This window comes from Panthera pardus, unplaced genomic scaffold (genome assembly GCF_024362965.1).
Source record: "Panthera pardus isolate Hobbes unplaced genomic scaffold, ASM2436296v1 HiC_scaffold_10, whole genome shotgun sequence".
Classification (NCBI taxonomy): domain Eukaryota; kingdom Metazoa; phylum Chordata; class Mammalia; order Carnivora; family Felidae; genus Panthera; species Panthera pardus.
This window is the reverse complement of record NW_026526655.1, coordinates 54,822,101-54,845,995: the sequence shown is the minus strand read 5'-3', so window position 1 is coordinate 54,845,995 and position 23,895 is coordinate 54,822,101. Positions and strand designations below refer to the sequence as shown.

The window sequence follows — 23,895 nt, the reverse complement described above, 5'->3', positions numbered from 1 at the left end:
TGAACTCCACCTAGAGGGTCTAAACAGGGAGGGAGATAATGTCCACAGTATCTAATTAGGGGTTAGGCATTTATTTAAGGTAGGAGAGCAGAGAGGAGCTTATAGTCCAGGGTCTCTATTATTGTGATTCCTCATAAAATACTAGGTTTAAACCAAGAATTTAAAAACTATATGATTTTAGGTATGTGTATACATGTGTGTATGTATGCATACGTATAGATATGTGTAGTGCGTATATGTATATGTAGTGTGTATATGTATACACATACATCTATGCTTCTGATACTCTATGAAACTTTTTACTTTAATAAAAAAAATTTTGTTATAGAAAAACGCAGGCAATTTAAGAGAGAATTATCCATTTAGTGGCTTTGCCCTTTGTAAATTCTGGAAATGGAAGCATACTTACATATAGGATCTCCTGCAACAGCTGGATCTGATGGTTCACTGGGAGGGCCAACTCCTGCCGCATTTATTGCCATTGCTCGGAACTGGTATTTAACACCTTCAATCAAACGCGGAACGTTAAATTCCACGCCTTTCAATCCCACTTTGGTAATTGGTGCTCGGCTAACACGTGACCAGTAGGCACCTCCCTCTTCTCTCTTCTCGAGCCAGTAGCCAGTAATTGGAGACCCGCCATTGTCCAGAGGAGGAGTCCAGCTTACTAGCATCGACCCTTTGGTGCGCTCCAAAACTTTTGGTTTTCCCGGAGGTCCAGGAGGGCGAAAGGGATCTTGAATGACTACTTTATCTGATTTGCACTCATCACTGATTCCATATTTATTCACTGCCCTAACTCGGAACTCATACTGACCATTGGGGATAAGTTTCCAGACCTAGAAATCAAATGAATAGTGATTTCTTAACAACATACTTATGTTGATTTTCACTTATTTTAAAATTCAAGTTATTTTGGTAGGGGAGACTATAAAAATAAATCTATAAAAGCAAATAAATATATAGTTAAAAAATAAATAGGCTCAAATGTGGAGAAAGCATTTTAAAATGAGAATATGTGAATTTATTGTACCTAATACTGGATCTCTCAAGTAAAAAAGAATTTATATACAAATAGTATTTACTAAGTGGCCTTATGTACATGGTGCTAAAAACTGTGCTAAATCTTTTTGTGTGTGGTTTTGAGTTTAATCATTAAATTCCCAGGTTATGCCCTAATGGTGTTAATTCAAAGTCGTGTCCTTTTAATGTGTATAAGTAAATATTTAGAATAGTTTACCCCATATCTCTTCTCTACAGCAGTGTTGGTGACTTCCTCCCATTCACTTTTCTTCCTGCTTGCATCACGTTTGTCAATGATATAATGGGTAATTTCACTGCCCCCATTATCTAGAGGGGCATCCCATGTCAAATAGCAAGATTCAGCTTTAATGTCAGTAACAGCAAGATTTCTTGGTGGTGATGGACGATCTGGGAAGGAACCAACACAGGAGAATGAGAAGGCCATTCTTAAAAAGGTACTGGATTTCATCTTGATAGAAGAAAACGGGTCCCTTACCATATACTTCCACATGAACATTTCGGAACACTGAACCCAGGCGATTGGAAGCAGTAACTGTGTAGGTGCCTTTGTCTTCCCGGACTGCTTTGGGAATGCTAAGCTCCGTCTTTGCCTCACTTCGGGATACTTCTTCCTTGGTTATCTTAAGTGCATCAGTGGGTTTTTCGATCACAGTTTCGTTCTTGGACCACTCAATCTTAGGCATTGGAAGGCCTGTCACATCTGCAGGGATGTTAACAGGCTCTCCTGCCTTAACTTTGATAGTGTCTCCTCGAACAGACAAGCGCAACTTAATAGTTGGAGGCACTGTAAAGAGAAAGGAAAGAAAAAAAATGCATAGTCCTAAGTATATTTGCTCAACTTATGAAGATAAAGGCCGCGCTGTAAAATGCACTAAAATCATGCACAGATTCCACACCTTCGTCATCCTGTATGACCACGTTAAGAGGCAGAGATGGTTCACTTTCGCCAATTTCATTGACGGCTTTGACACGGAATTCATACATTTGGTGTTCATCAAGATTTTCAACCAGGAAAGATGTGGTTGGGCAGAGTCTCTTGTTAACTCTTTCAAAGTCAGGTTTGTCGTGACGCCGTTTTTCAATGATATAACCTTGGATGGGGCTGCCGCCATTACTGCGGGGCTCTTTCCAGTCAAGGGTGATAGTGGATTTTGTCCTTTCTGTGTATGTGAGCCTCTCGGGAGATGTTGGAGGACCTTTAACCAGAGGCAAGTTGAAATGACAAGCATGAAATAAATATTCATATAGGAAATAGCATTTCACTTTAAATTAATTATGTGAGAAATAAGTTTCTGTTTGGCATAACCTTACATCCATCTTTAAAATCCTTCCAAAAACATATCAGTTACCAGAATTATAGGCATTTATACAGGCAGAATTTTTCTTAGAGTAAAAATTATTGATTAAAAATAAATCAAAGGGAATGTAGACTTTTGTTATTTTTAGCATTTTAGATATTTTACCTCTGTCACTGGGAAAGCTTCTAGTCCTAATGAAGTAGGAGAGAAGGTCTGTGAAGTTTTGCTCTGAATGACCAGCTGGGAGCAAAGTGTTTCCTTTATTAAAGGACAGTGCATGTGTCTGCTGAACACACTTAGAACCATGTTGCCTCAAGTGTGGGTTTAAAATGGAGTGGAAAGAGAATTTATGTGATGCTTCTGTAGTTTCGTGGCCCAAAGGACAAAACAAAGCATAACTTTGCATGGTAAAACTAGTCTCCTGTTGAACTGTCACTGTAACTGGAAGCAGAGCTTTGCAGTGGAAGCTCAGCTCTGTTTTGATACTTGTGGCACAACTTGAGCTAGAGCAGACATTTTTGAGATGAGCTGTTATGGGGAGGATGTGATGGGATGTCAGTATGCATTACCAAGTGTGTGCAATTTTAGAGTTTCACATTTGCTCATACTGCTTAAGGAGATTTCCTTTGGTTGGTTTTCTATTCTCTGGTGGCTTTCTCTGACTCTGAGCATCCATATCCTTCCAGTGTGGAGACTACTTGAGGGCTAAAGGAAGACTAAGGCATTTATCATAAGGCTGTTGTATATCCTGTAATCCTTCAAAAACAGTGAACTCCCTTTAACTACTAAAGCATTAAATTAATCACTCCAGAGTATTCTATTGCCAAGATGTAGTATTTCTACCTGTTTGTAGGTTGTTGTTAAGCTCTGGTAGATTCAGGTTTTTTCAGTACATGAAACCATACATGGTTTTGTGCAAAATTACATTGATATTATAGCAAGTATGATATTCTTAAAGTTGCCAGTAGTTTTTTGATTCACCTTTCTTATCACTCTCTTGCTATAGACCATGAGACTCTTGGGAGTTTGAAGTCATAGGGCTCAATAAATAAATGACATAACTAGAAGCAAACAGTATTTACTTTATAAACACAATGAAAACCTCTTTTACCTAGTGGATCAACTGCAAGAATTGGTCCTATTTCAACAGGAGGGCCACAGCCAAACTTGTTCTTGGCAATCACACGGAACATATATTCTTGTCCCTCAAGGAGACCTGTGATGTCACATTTAGATCTCTCAGTCTCTATTGGTTGTCTCCAGGTATGCATCTTAGCATCTTTTCTTTCAATAATGAATCCTGTGATTTCACTTCCTCCATCATCTGCTGGGTCAGACCAATTAAGCAAACACATCTTTCTATTTGTCACAACAGGTTTTAAGTCAAGAACCGGTCCAGGAACATCTGAAAAATTAAAACAAACAAACGTAAAAATCAGTGCAATAAATTGTATCATTTAGAAAAACCCTATGAAAATCCATGTAACATTTCTTACCAAAAACTTCTACCCTGGCTGCTGCAAATTTGGAACCACAGCTATTGGTAGCTGTAATCACATATCTGCCATGATCTTTTCTCAATGCATTCTTGATAATTAGTTCCGATTTGGTTCCAACATTCTCTATTACAACACGGTCTTTATCCAGCTCCCCTTCTTCTATGGTCCATACTTTGGTAGGCACTGGACGACCAGTTACCACAGCTGGAATTCTAAGGGTCTTCCCAGCCATTATTTGTATGCCAGCCTTGACAGAAACATCTAGTTCCACAGTTGGAGGCTCTGTTTAAAGAGAACAGTAATACGTTAGTCCAAGAAAGATGAAAAAAAAAATCCTATGGTGGAAAAATGTCCATAATCTTATTGCATGGATCCATGCAACTTTTAAGTTACCTTGTGGTTCAGCCACAGTAACCGGTCCCGTTTCTCCTGGTGGTCCTTCACCTGCAGCATTGACGGCACTCACTCGAAGTTTATAATCGGCACCCTCTCGGATTTCTTTGACTGTGTACTGACGGACCTTGATCATCTTCTCCGTGCAACGTGACCATTCGTTTGTTCCAACCAGCTGCTTATCAACAAAGTAGCCAACAATTTCCCCACCGCCATTGAAAGCTGGGGGTTCCCATTCTAGTTCAATAGTTGTAGAGCTTGTGTCGGTGACTCTTGGGACAGGTGGCCCAGGTGGAGCTAGAATGAATGTAGATACACAAATCAAAACTCCCAGAAGATTTTAAAATGCACAGTAGCTTACTCTATCCCACTTTTTTTCATAGCGCATTGCATGTAATATGGGGTATTGCTTTGTGAAACTTTTAAGCTATATGTACAAGATGTTTAAAATTTTACATTGCAACCTTAATATGTCTGTAGGTATTTAATATTTTGCTTGTTTTTTTGTAAATTTAAGGTGTACAATATGATCTGATACATGCATATATTACAAAATGGTTACCACAATGTTAACACCTCCCTCCCCTTACATAATTAATTATTTTTTTTTGGTACTGATAACGTTCAAGATCTACTCTCTTAACAACTTTCAGGTATATAATATAGTACTTAATTAACTGGATGAAGTGATTTAATTATAGTCACCATGCTGTACCCCACTCTCTTCATAAGAAATTACTTACAGATTGGATCACGTGCTGTTTTGGGGTCTGAAGGCGGACTGAACTTTCCAGGTCCAGCTGCGTTTTCAGCACATACTCTGAAAACATAGGTGAGTCCTTCTAATAGGCCTTCTACATTGGTCTTCAAAGAATTCAGAAGATTTCTGTTGACACGAGACCAATGTGTACTATTAACCTCACGTTTTTCAAGCCAGTAACCCAAGATGGGGCTTCCATTATCTTTTGGTTCATTCCATTTCACTAGCATACTGTTGCTTGTAATGTCTTCTACAATGGGCTTATCGGGTGCATCAGGTGGTTCTGATAAAAAAAAAAATGGCATATTTGAATTAATTCTCTAGTATGACCTAAAAATTCAAGTTTATAAGCTATGATAATGAATATACCCTTGCATATGATAAAAGGCAAAATGTAGATGCTAAAAGAACCTTACCAAATGGATCTTTAGCTATAAATGGCTTTGAAACACATGGCGGTCCAGGCCCAAACCTATTTTCAGCTCTTACACGAAAGAGATACTCTTTCCCTTCAATCAGTTTTGTCACTGAATATTTGCAGTGTCTAAGTGTTGAAGTGACAATAATCCATTCTGAGTCAGGTTTTGTCTTGTCTTTCTTTTCCAAAGTGTAGTTTATAATTTCACTGCCACCATCATCAAGGGGTGGTTCCCATTTACAGAGGACGGAGTTCTTTCTAATATCTTCAAATACAAAGTTGATTGGTGGCCCCGGTGTATCTAATATTTCAAAAGATAGCAGTGATTAAAATTTTGTGTAGAAATGGTTGCAAAGGAAAATGTAAATGTTAGCATGCCCCTTTAACATAAACTTCTGCTTTTTCTACATCTGTCTTTGTATGGCTAACAAATACCAAGGTGGGTTGATTTTGTTTACATAGCCAGCAGGAAAAATGGGACTGAGGATAACTTGCTGAAGCTATTTCCTACTTCTTTTATCCCCCTTCCCCACCTCCCCTGCCAAAACCCCTTTTTTAAGTTTTACTGAAACTCTTCATATAGACTTTCTTCCATTGAGAAGTGTAGTTTTACCTACGTACCTAGCACACAGACAGTACAAGGAGCTTTTGCGATACCATGGTCATTTTCAACTTTGATCATATACAGGCCATGGTCAGGTCGGAGAGAATCTCGGACACGTAGCTGAGATTCTCCCTTTTTACTGTTGTCGATACTCAAACGTTGTGTTAGAGGCAGGACAAATGGTTCTTCTTCTTGAACTTCACCCTTCCTCCTCCTAATTGTGGGTTCTACTCGCTTTTTAATTTCTTCTGGTGTAATAACTTTTTCATCCTTTAGCCACGTAATAGTCGGGTAAGGTGACCCAGAAATAGTTGCATCAAGTTCTATTTCATCACCTCGTTTCACTTCTAGGCTTGTTCTCATAATGACTTTTGGAGCATCTGTAATGATTAAAAACAATAATTGTTCTCAATTCTGATCAAAACATTGACAAAACATTATTCTCCTTGATTGTGCCGCGGGCAAACAGCAACCCCATTAAACAAAACTTACCAATAGGATCTACAGCTTTGGTTGGAGGAGTGGCTCGAGAAGGTTCACTAATACCAGCAGCATTTTCTGCTCGCACTCTGAACTGGTATTCCTTTCCCTCTTCGAGTCCTTTTGCTGTATAGGTCAGGACTGGTACTAGGTGTTCATTGCATCTCTTCCATTTGTCTTCACCCTTAGCAATCTTCTCTATGATGTAACCCATTATTTTGCTCCCTCCATCATACAAAGGTGGCTTCCATGTAATAGTCATTGCTTTAGCTGTAGGATTATGGACCTCAACATCTACAGGTGGATCAGGGGGTTCTGAACAATAAGGAAAAAAATGGTTAATATGTACCCATGCACAAACCCATCTTTTTTTAAGTAAAAAACTGCATATTAATTCCTAGCTATGTTACATCCATGCCCCAACTTACGCTTTGGATCTTGAGCAATGACCGGATTTTTCAGTTCAATATATTCGCCTCCACCAATCTTGTTGACAGCTTTAACACGGAAGAAGTATTCACCATTTGGTATGAGATCTTTTACAGTCCAAGACAGCTTGTTCTCACCAGACATGACTGGTATGTATGTCCTTCTCCCAGCCTCTCTGCGTTCCAGGACATAATGAAGGATTGGGCTTCCACCATCATATTCTGGAGGTTCCCAGGTTAATTTACAAGAACTCTTGGTCACGTCACTTGCTTTAATATCTTTGCATGGTCCAGGTAGGCCTATCAGAAATAAAGTGATAATTATTATTGTAATCTGAAAAGTCAGCATGTTAAAAGTACACTCTTTCTTTCTCTGAGACTATCCACCTGTTGGGTGGGATAATCTTTGATGTGCTGGAACGCCCCTCTGCCGCCTTATGCTGAAGGCTATTTAGCGTCATTGGCCCCAATTACTAAACATATGTAACTCCTCTGAGTTTTTGTTCTAAGTGAAAATCACCCCCACCCAATTTTTAAACATCATCTGTGTGGGAGGGGGCAGAAAGTATTACTAATCCTGGTGAGTACACTATGGAAAAATGCAAATACAATTAATAAATGAATATTGGCAATTTAAACATTCTTTGGGTATGCTGTATCTTTTATTTAGTACTTCACATGCCAATAATTACAACAGAAGTAAATTAGTTTAATCAGAGTTTAACTAGCAATTTCATTTCTATAATTACTTGTTTTCCAGATGATTTCTTTCCATATGAGAAGCAATTTAGTTTACAAATAGCCAACTCATGAAGCCCTTTATACTAACACTACAAAGTTAACTAATTTTCCCAATGTGTGAAGAATAATATCTTGTATTTCATCAAAGACTGATTACCTATGACTTTGACATTGATTGAGGCAGTTGCTGAGCCAAGCTTATTCTCTAGTGTAATGGTATAAACTCCAGCATCTGCATGGACACTCTTGGGAACTTCGAGGTGTGCAGAGATATGATCATTCTTCATTGTTAATCTGTCACTTGCTTTAACTTCTTTGCCATCTTTATGCCAACTAACAGTTGGAACTGGGACAGCTCTGAAGGGAACAGGAATTCTTAACTTTTCACCTTCAATAACAACAATGTCATGAGTCTCCATATCAATTGTTGGCTTGCCTGTAAGATATCCAAAAAGGAAAAAAAAGATATGTCAAAATGCAATGTATGATAAGCAAAGTCTGTTTTATTAATTGAAAGAAACTGTGTTCTTACAGTCTGGGTCTTTGGCAACCACATTTTCAGAGATTTCAGATGGCTCACTGACACCAACAGCATTGACAGCTCTCACTCTCAGAACATACTCCTTGTCAGGAACAACACCTTCTTCAACTTTGAATTTCAAGTCTTTAATTGGGCGAGAATTAACTCGCATCCATTTCTCAGTGCCTACCGGACACATTTCAACATGATATCCTATAATAGGACTTCCACCATTTTTCTCTGGAGGCTTCCAGGCAATGGCGATGTGCTTTCTCCCAGCATCAGTCACATGCAAATCAAGGGGAGGTGAAGGAGGACCTGAAAAAAGAGTGAAACATTCACATCCACAATCTCGTCATCAAGCTCTAGATGATATCCTTTGTTTAATTGACACTACTTACTTGTTGGATCTTCAATTGACAGGATTTCTGTGGGTTCGCTTGGGTGACCAACTCCAGCTTCATTTTCTGCCCGAACCTGAAACTGGACCTCTGTTCCTTCAATGACATCAGTTACTCTGAAGTTACAGTCAGGTCCTGAGGTCTTTCCAGCTTTCACCCAACGGGTACCTAACTTTTCTTTCTTCTCAATGATATATCTATTGAAATAAAGCAGTTCATTAGTGTTAATAGAGAAAATACAGTTAAGAATTTTCAGCTGAGTATAAATTATCCTTTGTAAATTAATTAAAATTCTACCTTTGTATTGGTCTTCCACCATCATTTTTAGGTGGTTCCCACTTCAGGTCAACATGTCGCTTGGTTACATCAACCACTGTCAGAGCATAGGGTGGTCCAGGGGTGGCTGGAAGCAAAACATTCAATAGTTAGAAAAAACAGAGGGAAAAATGATAATCCAGTACGAACAGTGTCACAAATATTAAGTTAGCATACTAAAGGTGTCTTTGGCCAGAACAGAGTCCTCAACTTCACAGTAGTCACTTTGTCCTATGGCATTTTCTGCAGCAACTCGGAACACATATAAAGAGCCCTCTGTCAGTGGGGTTACTGTGCACTTGGTGTCCTTGACAGTTGTGTCCACTGTTTGCCAGCCTTTTCGCCTCACATCTCTCTTTTCCACGATATAGTTGGTGATGGGGGACCCTCCGTCTTTCTCAGGAACTGTCCACTTGAGGTCTGCTGTATTTTTTGTGATATTAATAACTTCAAGCCAGCGAGGTGGTGATGGAGGATCTAAAGAAGAAAAAAAGAAAAATTCAATTTTTTTATTGTCCAATACTCAGTCTTCACTGAATTCTCTAGCAGTCACTAGGAAGTCACATAGCAATGATGAAGCAATCTAGTTATGAGTTTTTCATATTTTCTCATACTGTAGTTCTCAGACCTACATTAGAGGAATTTATATACACTAAACATCAAGAGTGACTTACACAGCTTTTCCCTGCAGAGCACAGGGTCACTGGGTTCGCTGGGCTCACTTTCCCCAGCCTTGTTCACAGCTCTAACTCGGAATGAGTATTCCTGCCCTTCCATGAGACCCTTGAGAAAATGCTGAGTGGTGGGAACACCTTCAGCCACTCGGACCCAGTCCTCCGTTCCAGTCTTTAGCATTTCAATGACATAAGACTCAATCTTTGCCCCTCCATCATGTTCTGGCTTTGTCCAATTCAACATCAATGATGTTTTGCCTACATCTTTCACAGTTGGTTTTCCAGGAGGCCATGGAGGATCTGCAAACCAATGAAATGAAACCATGATTTAGGTTTGTCAAAAAAGGAGTTAATATAAGCTTCAAAATGACCACATAAAAATATATAAACAATACCTATTGGATCCTTTATTAAGATTGGTTCAGTTGATCTGCTTGGTTTTCCAGGTCCGGCAAGATTTTCAGCCAACACACGGAATCTGTATTTTTTCTTATTGGTGAGACCTTTCACTCTGAATTAGGGACAAAGTATGAGTTGAATACCATGATAAGCAGAAGCCTCTATGTATTTTACATGGAAGGAACTAATTTATTTAAATTGTGAAAAACTGATTTGGAAATTTAACTGAAAATATTTCAATATAATTTTAAAATTGCCTTTTAACTTTCGATTTGATTGAATGTACTAATGTAATTCTAAGATCTATAAAAAATCATGATCATAATATACTGGAAGACCAAACACTTTGAAACTCACAGAAAGTTAATATTTTATAGTAGGAAATTAAGAAATGTGCCCTTGAATGGAATTTATATCATTTCTTAGATCATGTGGTAATACAAAATATAAGTACAAATAATTTAAAATGTTATGGTTAATATATAAGAATTTGTAATCAAAATGAATGCTTGAGAATTAAAAATTGTGTATACTGCTGTCTTAACACCTTGATGGAGATATTGGACATACCTATATGTTGTGTCCTTTATTGGCATTTTATTGCATCTAACCCATTTATCAGTATCAGGATCTAATCTTTCAACCCAGTATCCAGTGATTGGGCTTCCTCCATCATCGTCTGGCTCACACCATGTGAGAGTAACTGCATCCTTAGTGATATCAGAAGGTTCTAGGCGAGTTGGAGGTCCAGGTGGATCTATAGGTAGGATAACGATGTGTTATATGCCCTATATATAAATATGACACCCAAATCCAAGTTTGACACGAGTATCTTTTTAAAAATTTTTGGCCAACTTATTAAAGAGAAACTTACCAAATGGATATTTAGCTGTTACTGGAGTAGCCTGAACTGGTTCACCAACACCATACATGTTTTCTGCAGCAACTCTGAAGATGTATTCTTTGTTGGGTGTTAATTTGGTTGCCTTGTAGTTTGTATCCTTGACAGTTGATGAGAGCTTGTGCCACACTTCACTGTCAGTTGCTCTTCTCTCCACAACATAGTTTGTGATTTTAGATCCACCATCATCTCGTGGGGGGTTCCATGTTAGAAGACATGACTCATTGGTCACTTCTGTGATGTCAAAAGCAGCTGGTGGTCCAGGTTTGTCTGTGGATGACATTATACACTCAGGAAAAAATCATTTAAAAAATCATGTTTTATTTTTAAAAGTAACTGAAATGAGTCTGCGCATTTTTTAAATGATGGCCTCTCTTACCTAAGACGTTCACTTCTACCACAGCAGTGGCCCGACCACAGACGTTGACAGCCTCGATGATGTATGTGCCAGTGTCACTTCTCTTACTATCAATGATGGTCACTGTGGATTTTTTAGGAACATTTTCAATGGTGATTCTTTTGTCCTGCTTCAGAAGCATATCGGCTTTTGTCCAAGTTATTTTAGGTTCAGGTTTTCCAGTTACAGTGGCAGGAAGTTCAATTTTAGTTCCTGCTTTTACAGTGAGACCAGCAAGGAGCTTCACATCAAGGAAAATTTCTGGAGCCTCTGAAATTGGAAAAGATGATTTATAATGTTAGCAAGCTCAAACAAAATTAAAAGCAGAGGCCTGGTTAATAATACAAAAACCAAAAATAAATACCCTGTGTATCCACAGCCTGGATTTCATCTGTGGGTTTGCTTGGTTTGCTAGCACCTTGCCTGTTCAGGGCCTTCACGCGGTAGGCATACCATTTGCCTTCTTCAAGACCTGTTACTTCCATTCTATCAGAAAATAAAATGGTATATTTTACTATAATGCACACAACCTGTTTTATATGATCTTTCTAAAATTCATACCTTCTCTTCGTATAACACTATTTATTCCTTAAATTAATTCTGGATTGCTTCAGTATTATAACTAATGAACACCTTGGGTAGGGGATAAGTTCAGTAGCACTCTTTAAAGTCGGACAAGCACACCAGAGGAATTATCAATGAAAAAAACTAATAGATTTTCTAAAAGAAAAACACTAATTTTAGTAAGATGAAACATTTACTCTTGTGTCAAATAATTATAAAAACCTACTCTGTGCACTTGTTGGAATGAGCACTGGGTGTTGTATGTAAGCCAATTTGACAACAGATTATATTAAAAACAAACAAAAACCCTACTTTGTGTCTGCAACTGGTTCCCCACAGGCAACCCATCGATCCGAACCACGTGGACATTTTTCAACTATATATCCTTTGATGCGTGAACCACCATCATATTTAGGTGGATCCCATGTTAGGAAGATGCTGTTGGCTGTTCTATCTCTCCATTTAACGTTCTCTGGTGGGTCAGGTACCGCTATAAACATTTTAAAGAGAGTCAGTGTTAGATAGGCCATCTATGAAATCTCCATATTGCCTGCCCCTGCCGTTCCCCCATAAATTCGACTCCTGGTCTCAAAGCAAAAAAAGGTAACAAGAGGCTCCATAAGCAACCATCAAGAATGTACTCACTTGCAGGAGCTGACATATTTACAGGTTCATCAACATAAGCAGGTTCTCCTGGGCCACACTTGTTACGAGCACAGACTTTAAATAAATATTCTTTCCCTTGAACAAGATCAGGAACTGTGAATTCTAGGTCAGGCACAAAGTCCATAACCTGGGACAAAGAAATATAATTACTCGTTTCTCAAAAGCCTGAGTCAAAGATTTTTACGACAAGCAGTGATACAAATGGAAAATTTTTTTAATGGTAAGGGTTATTAATTTTACACTAGGGAAAAATTTGCAGAGTAAGACACAATATTTGAACCTTATATTAAGGTGAGACTTTCATAACTTATACACATTAAAAAGGTGTCAAATAAGGTATTGGTTCTTTCCACCAGCTTGGTTATTAGAAATATGCTTTTAAATCAAGGTAAAAAACAATAATGAGAAATGAATAAATAACAGTAATAAACTGAAGAGAAAACAAATGGTAGATTGGGCCAACTAAGATAATCTAGTGGAGTGAGAAGTTTGATGACCAGGGAGTTAAATACTTAGTGTCCTTAGAATGGCTGATCGTTTCATAGGGCACACTGGATACTCATCAGGTACCAAGTGAATAGGTAATTTTATTTTTTAGCAAACAGTAGAAAATTTGGTAAGGCACAAAATAAGGTAGTTATACCAAATCTTGGTTGAACTACCTCAAGAAGCATTAGCATCAAGGCATTTAAGAGAAGTTTTTGGGTCTTTTTCAGCAAGGTAAATTTAAACCATGTAAACTGTGCATGGCATCCCAGCATTCTGGGATTCCCCCCACTCTTTTTTCTGTGAGTTGCATTGCTGCTCAAAACTCACTTTAGTCCATGTTTTCCGGCTGACTTCTCGCTTTTCAACAACATATCCAGTTAATGGACTCCCTCCATCATCATCTGGTGGTTCCCAAGTCAAATGTACTGAGTCCTTGGTTATCTCATCAAATTTCAGTTCTTTGGGTGCACTTGGGCGAGCTGAAAAAAAAGGTAGTCCAAAATCAATATCGGTAATAGATTGAACCAATATTTGTTAATACTGTCAAATCACCATATGTAACAAAAGTTTAGTTCCTTACCAATCACATTGACGTCAATTTCCCCAGAAATTGCTTTTACGGGATTTTCTAATTTCAGTGTATAAATGCCCTTGTCTGGACGTTCACTTGGAGAAATGACAAGTTCAGCATAGGCAGATAAGGTTTTCATTTTCACACGGTCCCCTGCTTCTAGTACTTTATCTCCAAAAGACCAGGTTGCAGTTGGCCTTGGATAGCCTGTACTTGGAACCAGGATCTTGATAGGATTCGGGACAATAACTTCTAGACCATCTTTAAATGCACTTAAGTCCATTGTTGGTTCAGCTACCAAAAAGAAAAATTAATGAGTCTCCAGCACTATATTTAAGGCTATTAAGTATATTAAGCTATTAAATCTAAAAATAAAATATCCACTTACCAAATGCATCATCAGCAGTTAGAGGACCAAGAATTTCAGATGGATCTGAAACACCAGCTTCATTTTCTGCAGATACTCGATATAAATATTTATTTCCTTTTTGTAATCCAGTAACCTAAAGTATGAATCAATAGTTGTAAGAAAAATACACACACACACACACACATACATTTAAGTCCATGATCATACATTGAATATTTTTTTTAGATATAAGCTCCCTACCTTGTAAGTCAGTTCAGGGACAAGTTTCATATTGCAACGAATCCAATTATCTTTTCCTTCTTCACATCGCTCAATTATATAACCCAATATTGGACTTCCTCCATCTTTCAGAGGAGGTTCCCATGTGAGCTGAACTGATGACTGAGTCTGATCTGAGGATTTTAGGTTCACAGGAGGACTTGGTCTCTCTGGAATGGAAGAAAGAGTTGGAACATACCATTGAATTCAGTAACAGTTTGTTAAGATAACGTGTAACCATTGCTATCATCTGCATTAAAATAGCAGGTTTACTGAATTCACTGAGTAAAAGTAGGCACAGCCTGGATTTCTATGATAGGCACAGCCTGGATTTCTATGATTTTGCTCACATCTTTCTGATGTTCTATCTTTTCATTAACTCCAATTTATTTTAATTAATAGACTTAATTTATGGATTTCATGAAGTAATTATTTCCTTGTTTTGATGAGCTTACCAATTGGATCAGCAACTCTGACAAAAGGTGTGGCTGCACTTGGTTTTCCAACTCCAATGCGGTTTTGGGCTCTGACCCGGAAACTATACTCCTGTCCTTCTACCACATCAGTGACAGTTGCAGATAGATCTTCAGCTCTTACTGTCATGGCAGTGTCCCATCTGATAGAAGTCTTGTCTCTCAATTCAATAACGTAGTTTGTGATCACAGCTCCTCCATCATACTCTGGCGGTTCCCATGTCAGTGAAACCCCAAATCTATTTATGTCAGTGATGGTTACATTCAAAGGAGGGCCTGGAACATCTGGATTTCATCAAAGAAGAAAACATAGGTTTCGGGTTAAATCAGAGATAAAAGCAAAGATAAGCTAGTTTGCAATTTACTTAAAAACTTCTTACCATATTTACTCCTTGCTTCTACAGGATTGTCAGTTTCTACTGGTTCACCAGTGCCAACTCTGTTTCTTGCACTGACACGGAACAGGTACTCAACTCCGCCTTTCTGTAGTCCAGTGACAGTGAACTCACAACTATCTGCACGGTCAGTGGCCAGAACCCAGGTCTTTCTTTTGATGTCACGTCTTTCAACAACATAACCTATGATTTTGCTTCCGCCATCAGTTAATGGTTCTTCCCAACCAAGGCTTACTTCACCATCAAATGTTTCTGTCACTTCTAAGTTGCGAACTGGCCCTGGAACATCTGAAATGCACATATACAAATTTTTTTAGTGTGCTGTCATGCTTTTAATTGTGCTTTGCCAATCAAGTCCCAAGTGATTTAAGGGCTTACCAATAACTTTTAAATTGATGAATGCTTCTGCTTTTCCATGTTTGTTCTGAAGCACAATTTTATACCTTCCTTTGTCTCCTTTCTTAGCTTCTAAAATTCTGAAAGAAGTTTGTTCAGCTGTAGTATCAACAGTTTTTGAAGACAGAGCTTCATTTTCTTTAAACCACTCGGCTTCTGCTTTAGGGTAGGCATCATAGGGCACCACCATTGTCAGAGGCTGGCCAACATCAACCACAAGATCTTGATCGCCTGTCTTGATTTTAGGTGCAGCTGGTGAGAAAAATAACACGTGAATGCTTTTGACTTATATGTTGTAGTCCAGTTACACCATAGCTTCTTTACTATGCATTTGTTAGCAAATATCAGTGATACAACCTTGGAAATATATCACAGTAACTTTCTAGCACAGAACACTGACTGACTTAGAGTTCTCATGGCTTATTTTGCAAATTGTCAGACTTGAAAACAGAGGATTAAGGATGATTTTTATATCATCCATAAAATCTCCATTCTTTGCCAAAATTAATAATGGAGAACTAAACATAGTACAAAACATGTTTGTTTTTGTGAAGTGGGCGTGTCATACTTAGGGATAAACCAGACAAACTACCTAGGTACAAGAGGAACACTAATGGCTTTTTCATAATGTCAACCAATAAGGATGCCTTGGAAGCTTGAATCAGGATGAAAACAGACCTAAGAGGCTCCATGGGGTTTGGAAAATAGAAGAAACCTGAGTTTGCCCTAAGTCCAGGTTTTTGGGGATGACTTTCAAGGTACTATGTCAATTCTAGGTACTAATGAACAGCCACCATGTGCCAGGAACTGTTCAAGGTTCTGGCAAGTAAAGAAAAATGCTATCAATTACCTCTTACTCAGGACACCCTTGTGGTAAGAGAAATTAGAATAGTCACATGTGGGTGGAGCCTAACAGAAATTAAAGGCTTTCACAGGCATTACCTCATTAATTGCAAAATCTGAAACTTACAATGCATCTGTGATATTGTGAGGATATTTGAAAATAAAAGAAAGGCATTTACCTGCCAGTTCAAGCTTAGCTCTGGCTTCTTTGTCTTTGGCAATAAATCTGTATTCACCCTGGTCACGAGGTTGAATATTACAAATCTGTAACCTGTGTATCTTTCCTTCACTCATCATCTGATGTTTGTCACCCTGAACAACAACCATGTTATTTCTTAGCCACTGGACTTCCACCTTATCTTTGTTGAGCTCAGCCAAAAAGACAACATCAGCACCAGGGGCTTCAAGAATATCTTGGGGAGGCCTGATGATCTCAACAGGGATTTCTGAAAAAAATGCAAAATGAATACAAACATGTTCATATTTGGGTTCACAACCTTTAAAAACTGGTGCTAATATTAAAATTGTCCTTTCACTCAGTGTGTACCTTCCACAAAAAGTCTAGCTCGAGATTTTCTGTCTTCTACTCCACAAGCATATTCACATTCATCATCCAGCCTGCAATCTTTGATAATGAGTCGGTGTATACTTCCATCTTTTTCAAATTTGTATCTAAGAGAAGAGATTGAATTATTGGTTAGCTTGCATAATGATCACTAAATTGTCAAATGTGTAATAGTTACAGAAATAGAGATTAAGAAGCTTCCACTTACTTTTTGCCTTCTTTGATTTCTCTCCCATTTCTGTACCATTTCACATTTGCTTTCTCTCTGGACAGCTGGCAGGAGAAGACTGCATCATCAAACTCAGTGACTGTCTGGTCTTCTAAGTGTTCTACAAATTCTGTCGGGGCTTCTATGATCAGAAGCTCAGCAACAGATTTATCTTGTCCAGCAGTAACAATGTATTCACCCTCATCTGGGAAGCCACAGTCTTTAATGATTAGAGAGTGTTTATATTTATCAATTCTGTATAAAACACGGTTGTCGAAAGCCACCTCTTCTCCATTTTTGGTCCACTTCAGTGTTACGTTGAGACGATTCACCTTGCACCAGAATGTGACAGATTTCTTCTCCATTGTTTCAATATCTTTAAGAGGCTCAATAATCCTAAGGTCTTCCTCTGTTATAAAGGAGAAGAATAATGTTGATTTTAACTATTTTCATAATAGACATTGACTTAAAAACTCCTTAATGCCACATAAGTGACTTACCTTCTACTATCAGATTAGCTGCACTCTTAACATTTTCACCTCTGTGATTGGTCAGAGACACACTATAGTTGGCTTGGTCATCTAATTGTGCGTTTCTAATTCGGAGTGTGTAAACCAGGTCTTTTTGGAGAATAATGTATTTTGAACTATCAAAGATGGCCTCTTCATTTCTGAACCATTTGGCTTTGGCACCTTCTGTATTGACTTCACAGTTGAAGATGACTTCCTGTTGTTCCTTTACACGGGTGTCCTTAAGAGGAACTACGATCCTGAGTTTTTCTGAAAGCAACCAACAATTCTCATAGTATGAAGAAGGACCAAGGTGGTAGAGACAAACATAAGTAAACCCAAGGAACAAAACAAACTTACCAATTACTGTCAAGTGAGCTGCTGCTCTGGCGGCCCCAACCATGACTACATAAGTGCCCATGTCTTGTAATGTGGCATCTTTCACAACTAGGATCCTCTTTTTGCCATCAGCAATAATGTCATATTTGTCTCCAGATTCAAGTGTCTTATCATCCCTCTTCCACTGGACTTCAAAGCTTTCCTTTGATATAGAGCAGACAAATTCGGCCTTTTCTCCTTCAAGTATTTCAAGATTTTGAGGCTTTGAGATAAATTCAGCAGCAAGTTCTGGAAAGAAGCGGTTGTGAGGTATTAAAAACTTCAGCATTTGCACCTTATATACATCAAGTATGAATTCTTAGAATATTATTTATTGTGATTTTCATACCATGTACTTTGACTTTGCCATCAGTTCGAGAACTTGGGAGTCGGCAGTTGTAGTTGCCAGCATCCTCAAGGTGAGCGTTCTGAATGATCAGGATTCTCTTTCGTCCATCCGTAAGTATTTCATACCTTCCTGTTTCAATGATCTCTTCATCCCCTTTGTACCAAATCACTTCTGCTCCAGGCTTGGAGACTTCACAAACCAGCTTTATAGTGTCTGTTTCACTAACTTCAACGTTGCTAAGATTTTTTGTAAAGACAGCTTCTTCTTCTACAAGAATAACAAGAACATTGAGTTAAACTGATTTTTTTTTTTTCTTGAAACGTATACCTCTCCAAAGAAAGACTTTATTCTTACCTAGTACGGTCAGCATGCCAGAAGTTCTTGCTGTCCTTACTTCACAGGAATATTCTGCCTCATCATTCAGTAGACATTTGTTGATGACAAGAATGCGCACTGCTCCCTTAGATATGATGTCATATTTTTTGCCCTTTTTAATTTCAGCACCATCTTTAAACCAGTGAACCTATATTTAAGGTAAATAGATACTTTTCTCAGGGTTTTTTTTTTTTTTTTTTTTTTTGGTTCCTTCACATATGTGTCCTTAAGAGGAACTAGGATTCTGAGTTTTTTTGAAAACAACAAAACTATGGTGTAAAGAAGAACCAAAGTGGTAAATGCAAATACAACCTAAACCCAAAAGGACAAGAAGAAATTTCTTCAGTTATTGTTAAGTGAACTATTATCAGTTATTAAAGATAATAGGATCATGTAAGTTGAGAGTCACAGAGGGTTTTAGATATCATGCACACTAACTCTTTGTTTTCAGGATGTGTGAACTGAGACAACAGTAGTAAATGAGGCATGAAATTGCAGATATTTATTCTTAGCCTAAGAAAATAGCAATTCCATATGGCCCAAACCAATAATATCTGAGTCTCCTGATTGTGAGTCCATTGTTTGTCAAGTAATAGTAAATGAATAATACTAAAAAGAAAACAATTAAATCAAGTATGTATTTCATACCAAAGTGACAATCTTTAATTTAAAAGTAAAGTGATTATCAGAGGTAAGTTTGATTCACTCTTTTTTTTTTTTTTTTTCCATTTTGGCTAGACTAAAAGTAAAGGCATATGACAATACAAGATAGCAACCATACAATCACAGACCTTAGCATTTTCTCGGGAAATTTCACACTCAAACCGAGCCATTTCTTTTTCTTTAACTTGAAGATCAGTGAGTGGTCTTAAGAATTCCACATGAGGAGCTGTAAGAGAAGGTCATCAGAATTCAAAATGGGACTTCTAGAATTTACTCTAACATTACTGTGGTGCATATTAAGATAAAGTTAGTCTTTTGCAGGACCTTTCCATTTTAATAGGTTACAACAGATTTTGAAAGCACTTGGAGCTGCCATTCAGGTATGATACTTTGCTTTTATTTTTTACATATCTCTGTAGTTTTCATGAAATTATATTGCATGCTACATGTTCAACTCATTATATATCTATATCTGTTATCTATCAATCAATAATGAACTCAGTTCTTCTGAATAACTGAAAGAAAAATTCCCATTGATACTCTTCCAGAGTTGAAAGTTGATATTGTCGAAGGAAACACCGGTAGCAAAGAAACATTATTTTATTTAAGGCAGGCAACGTAATCTTTAAGAAATTAGCAGAATTCAATGATAATGCAGCTTGAAGTGCTATTACTAGTCTTGTTTATGGCTAAGAGGCATGAGTCAGTCTGCAATTGAAGTCACACACACTTAGCTTTTTTTGTTTTCTTTCATCTTCAAAGATGTTCACACATAAGACAGGCATGAAATCTATTAGTGCAACAAAGCAATGTGTTTTGTATGGGAGGGTAATTTGGTTTTTCACATCTCTTGTTTCATTTATCTCCAGAATTAAGTCAGCAAATGTATAGGATCAGAGAGCTGCCCTTTGCCCCTCCTTCTTTTAGGGCTCCTTGTGAGTCCTCCCAAGGATGATTGTTCTTGATCAGTGAAATTCTGGGACACAAATGCTGGCCAATAGGTTTGAAGACATGCTCAGTGTGGCTGAGCTTTCTTGGAGTGGTGACAAAACAGATGACAAAGGGAAGAAGGAGACCCAAGAAACTACTCTGTCATAAGCTAAAGCAGAACAACCACAAAGTGGAAAGAATAAAACAATACAAGATACATGGAAGCACAATCAAAGCCACTATTTTGTAGCTGTTGACAGATGAGAAGCAACTAAACTAAACAACAGCAATTGCACAAAAATATACATTGAAAATGTTATCACCAGACAAATGAATGAATGAAGAAAATGAACTAGCATGTGACATTTGGAAAAGAGATGTTGTATTTTTCACCAGAGGAAGAAGTAATGTTAACAACCATTAGATTCCTCTTCATTCACAGGACTCCAAGAATCCAGGCTTTGCTCCTTCTTATTATCCTTTCTTATTTTCAGAGATAGTATTATGTGAGTGGGCTATGTCATATTACAGCAGACCTTAGCGTGCTCCTACTCAAACTGAAATTTCGTACTCATTTTCTAGTTGTTCCTGACATCTGAGAATTCATTCTTTCCAAGTAGAAATTGCTTTCCTTTCTTTTCTTTTCTTTTCTTTTCTTTCTTTCTTTCTTTCTTTCTTTCTTTCTTTCTTTCTTTCTTCTCTTTCTTTCCTTTTTTTTTTTTTTAAAATCATGACTCTTTTCTTGTCTCTTTCATTCAATTTGTCCTTATCTGTTTCAGAATATTCCTACAGTAGCCTTACCCCCTGGTCAGAAACATAGTGAAAGTGATCGATATGTCCTTATCAGACTAGATGTAATAGAACTTTTCTTTCCTTTTTTTTTTTTTTAAACACATAAAGATCATGTTAGGTCAGTATCGATACCATAAGTTGCCAAGAAATACAGTTAGGCCAAGAAGGGCATGCAAAAAGTGCTGGTTTTTTTGTTGTTATCAAAGAGTTGCAAATGAAAAGTCCCATGTCAGAAGAATACTTACGCACGACATTCAGGTTACAGGAAGTCTTAAAATCCTTAGCATCACAAGTGTATGTTTTAATATCTTCTGGGGTACAGCCATGTATAATAAGTTTTCTGACCCTGCCATCAGCAACAATTTCATACTTCTTGCTTTTGAGGATTTCTGTCCCATTTTTGAACCATTTCACCTTAGCATTTTCTCTGGATACTTCACATTCCAATACTGCGGTGGCTTCTTCTTCGACCGTCTGGTCCTCAAGAGGCTTAGTGAACTCAACGGGGGGTTCTGAAAGAATCACACTAATTAGCCAAGGTATTTCTCCTTTCCTTCTCCAAGAGTTTGAGCACCTCCTCAACTTTCTTCTGATATCGCCAGAGCTTTTCCTGTTTTTCAATTTCATTTGCAAGTTTTGATTCCACTTGGATGGTTTCCTCTAATAATGATGTTTCACCATTATTTGTACATACAGAGGAAAGGTGTTGTTTTAAAAAGTATGAAACATCAAGGAAATAATGGCCAAATCTTGATTAATGAAGTGATAGATACCTAGTTTGATAATAATTCTTCCTCTAGCCATTTATTGAATGCAACATAAACAGTTGGGAGGAAGTAAAACACATTCTAGTCCATTTTGACTTTTTTTTTTTTTTCTTTTACAGTCTGTGACCTAATTTGTTAGGCCAAAAAATAAAATTTGGATCTTTGGTGGATTTTAATGATCTATGGAACTAATCATAAAAAGAAAATTGAGAGTTGACATTATTTATGAACCTCCACATTATACCACGTTTTTGAAAATAAACCTTGTAATTACCTTTCACAAAGAGGTTGGCATGAGTTTTGAAATCTTTTGCTCTCAGTTGGACTTCTCCAGCATCTTCTAACTTTACATCCCTCAGAGTAAGTGTATGAACTCTTCCTTCTGAACGTGGGACCACCTATTTTTTTTTTTTGAAAAAAGTGCAGTTTAAGACTATATGAAATAGCAATTCTCTCTCTCTCTCTCTCTCTCTCTCTCTCTCTCTCTCTCTCTATATATATATATATATATATATATATATATATTTAATTCACTTAGTCAACAGTTTAGAATAGTGCTTTCCAAGTTGTTTTATAATCATATATACAGCACATATGCCTTTGAAAATGATTTTAACCAGTAGTTTGGAATCTTTTAAGGAAGTTTTAGGCTTTCATAGTTGCCTTACATAATTACTAGGTGGCCTTTTATGTTGAAATGCCTAGGAAATTTTCTGTTTATACTTATGTGTATATATTTATATAGATAAATATTTTCATCCATTCTGCCACTGAGCCTTTATATATATATATATATATATATATATATATATATATATATACACACACACACACACACATATGTATATATATGTATATGTGTATATGTATATATGTATATATATGTATGTATATATGTATATGTATATATATATATATATATGAACTTAGAGAAGCTAAATAATTAAAGGAAAGGAAAAAATTAATTCACAATCCTGTGATCTTAGACTATCAAGACAAATACTGCCATTGCTGTTAATATTTGGATGATAAATTCTTGTTGTAAATGCAACCTTTGATGGTTTGAGGAAGAAGTCTGTAGGAAAATGAATTGTCCAAAAAGAATACACCACCTTGATATGGACTGCCATTAGGTCCCATAAATGTGGCTTATACAATTGGAAATCAGGCTACAGACAGGGCCATCCTGACAGTAATCACAATACGACAATCAGAGTTTCTTCTATGAAAGTCTGTGAGATGCTGTGCCCTGTCATTGGGATTCATTCTGCACCACTTAAGAGTTCATTTAGAGTTACGAATAATGTAAACATTTTTTACCAGTGAAACTATTTATTATGCTGGTGTGAATGAAAGAGTCAGGAATAAAGTTTCATATGAAGATTTTTCTTAATTAAGAGCTGGGCATGGCTATTAATAAAACTACCTTAATAATTGAGAACAGGTCAAAGACATAATAAGGGAAAACAAACAGATAGGAGAAGGTAATTAAGATATGTCTTAATAACATAGCTACTTATTCAACATGGTGCTTGAATGGGAAAAAATTGTTTTTGTAATGATGTTTCAATATAAATTTGAATATAAATTTTGTACTGTGTGTTAGGCTATTCTTTTAAAGTATTTCAGATCCCAACCCATCCACAGATATAGCTTCTCTGTTTACACATTATTTTATCATTTAAATTCCTCTGAGGATACTTTAGAATACTCTGTTACCAAGAACTTGTCTCAGAACACAGTTCTCAATAAGTAACTCATATACAGTGTACTTTGATTATGTTAAAAAAGGAAAAACTAAGCTGATGATTTTGTGGTGGTTTCTGTTTCCATGGATAATATTAGAGATTATCCTTTTACAATATTGTTAACCTTTAGTAGGTGCATATTGCTATAATAGGCATTATGACTCTGACCATGCTGTTAAAGTTTAAATACATAATTATCAAAGGCCCAGTTAGGACTAGTAGTGCCTTCCTGCACTAATGGCCAAGGTGGGGCAGGAAACACAACTGTTTTTTCTATAAAATGTTTTCTTTCTTTTTTTTTTAAGTGATTTATT

General features: G+C 37.2%; 1 protein-coding gene across 1 annotated transcript in view; it reads right to left on the bottom strand.

Annotated features, from left to right (window-relative positions):
- The window catches only part of TTN (titin), a 277,219-nt gene that overhangs the window by 77,328 nt on the left and 175,996 nt on the right, over positions 1–23,895 (bottom strand). Inside the window, exons 208-249 of the mRNA XM_053907301.1 lie at positions 22,108–22,231; positions 21,312–21,578; positions 19,473–19,570; positions 18,661–18,829; positions 18,307–18,573; positions 17,940–18,206; positions 17,571–17,849; positions 17,071–17,479; positions 16,845–16,969; positions 16,477–16,743; positions 15,437–15,706; positions 15,044–15,346; positions 14,646–14,948; positions 14,173–14,360; positions 13,951–14,065; positions 13,572–13,856; positions 13,319–13,470; positions 12,482–12,629; positions 12,149–12,326; positions 11,637–11,758; positions 11,255–11,542; positions 10,849–11,145; positions 10,545–10,731; positions 9,971–10,086; positions 9,576–9,875; positions 9,079–9,378; positions 8,884–8,989; positions 8,587–8,783; positions 8,198–8,503; positions 7,823–8,101; positions 6,925–7,224; positions 6,509–6,811; positions 6,034–6,396; positions 5,411–5,713; positions 4,978–5,277; positions 4,235–4,531; positions 3,839–4,123; positions 3,454–3,747; positions 1,941–2,240; positions 1,520–1,828; positions 1,241–1,431; positions 410–839 (exon numbers count right to left, since the gene is read on the bottom strand). Of these exons, the coding sequence (XP_053763276.1) occupies positions 410–839; positions 1,241–1,431; positions 1,520–1,828; positions 1,941–2,240; positions 3,454–3,747; positions 3,839–4,123; positions 4,235–4,531; positions 4,978–5,277; positions 5,411–5,713; positions 6,034–6,396; positions 6,509–6,811; positions 6,925–7,224; positions 7,823–8,101; positions 8,198–8,503; positions 8,587–8,783; positions 8,884–8,989; positions 9,079–9,378; positions 9,576–9,875; positions 9,971–10,086; positions 10,545–10,731; positions 10,849–11,145; positions 11,255–11,542; positions 11,637–11,758; positions 12,149–12,326; positions 12,482–12,629; positions 13,319–13,470; positions 13,572–13,856; positions 13,951–14,065; positions 14,173–14,360; positions 14,646–14,948; positions 15,044–15,346; positions 15,437–15,706; positions 16,477–16,743; positions 16,845–16,969; positions 17,071–17,479; positions 17,571–17,849; positions 17,940–18,206; positions 18,307–18,573; positions 18,661–18,829; positions 19,473–19,570; positions 21,312–21,578; positions 22,108–22,231 (10,387 nt within the window). The remainder of the gene's footprint in view (positions 1–409; positions 840–1,240; positions 1,432–1,519; positions 1,829–1,940; positions 2,241–3,453; positions 3,748–3,838; positions 4,124–4,234; positions 4,532–4,977; positions 5,278–5,410; positions 5,714–6,033; positions 6,397–6,508; positions 6,812–6,924; positions 7,225–7,822; positions 8,102–8,197; positions 8,504–8,586; positions 8,784–8,883; positions 8,990–9,078; positions 9,379–9,575; positions 9,876–9,970; positions 10,087–10,544; positions 10,732–10,848; positions 11,146–11,254; positions 11,543–11,636; positions 11,759–12,148; positions 12,327–12,481; positions 12,630–13,318; positions 13,471–13,571; positions 13,857–13,950; positions 14,066–14,172; positions 14,361–14,645; positions 14,949–15,043; positions 15,347–15,436; positions 15,707–16,476; positions 16,744–16,844; positions 16,970–17,070; positions 17,480–17,570; positions 17,850–17,939; positions 18,207–18,306; positions 18,574–18,660; positions 18,830–19,472; positions 19,571–21,311; positions 21,579–22,107; positions 22,232–23,895) is intronic.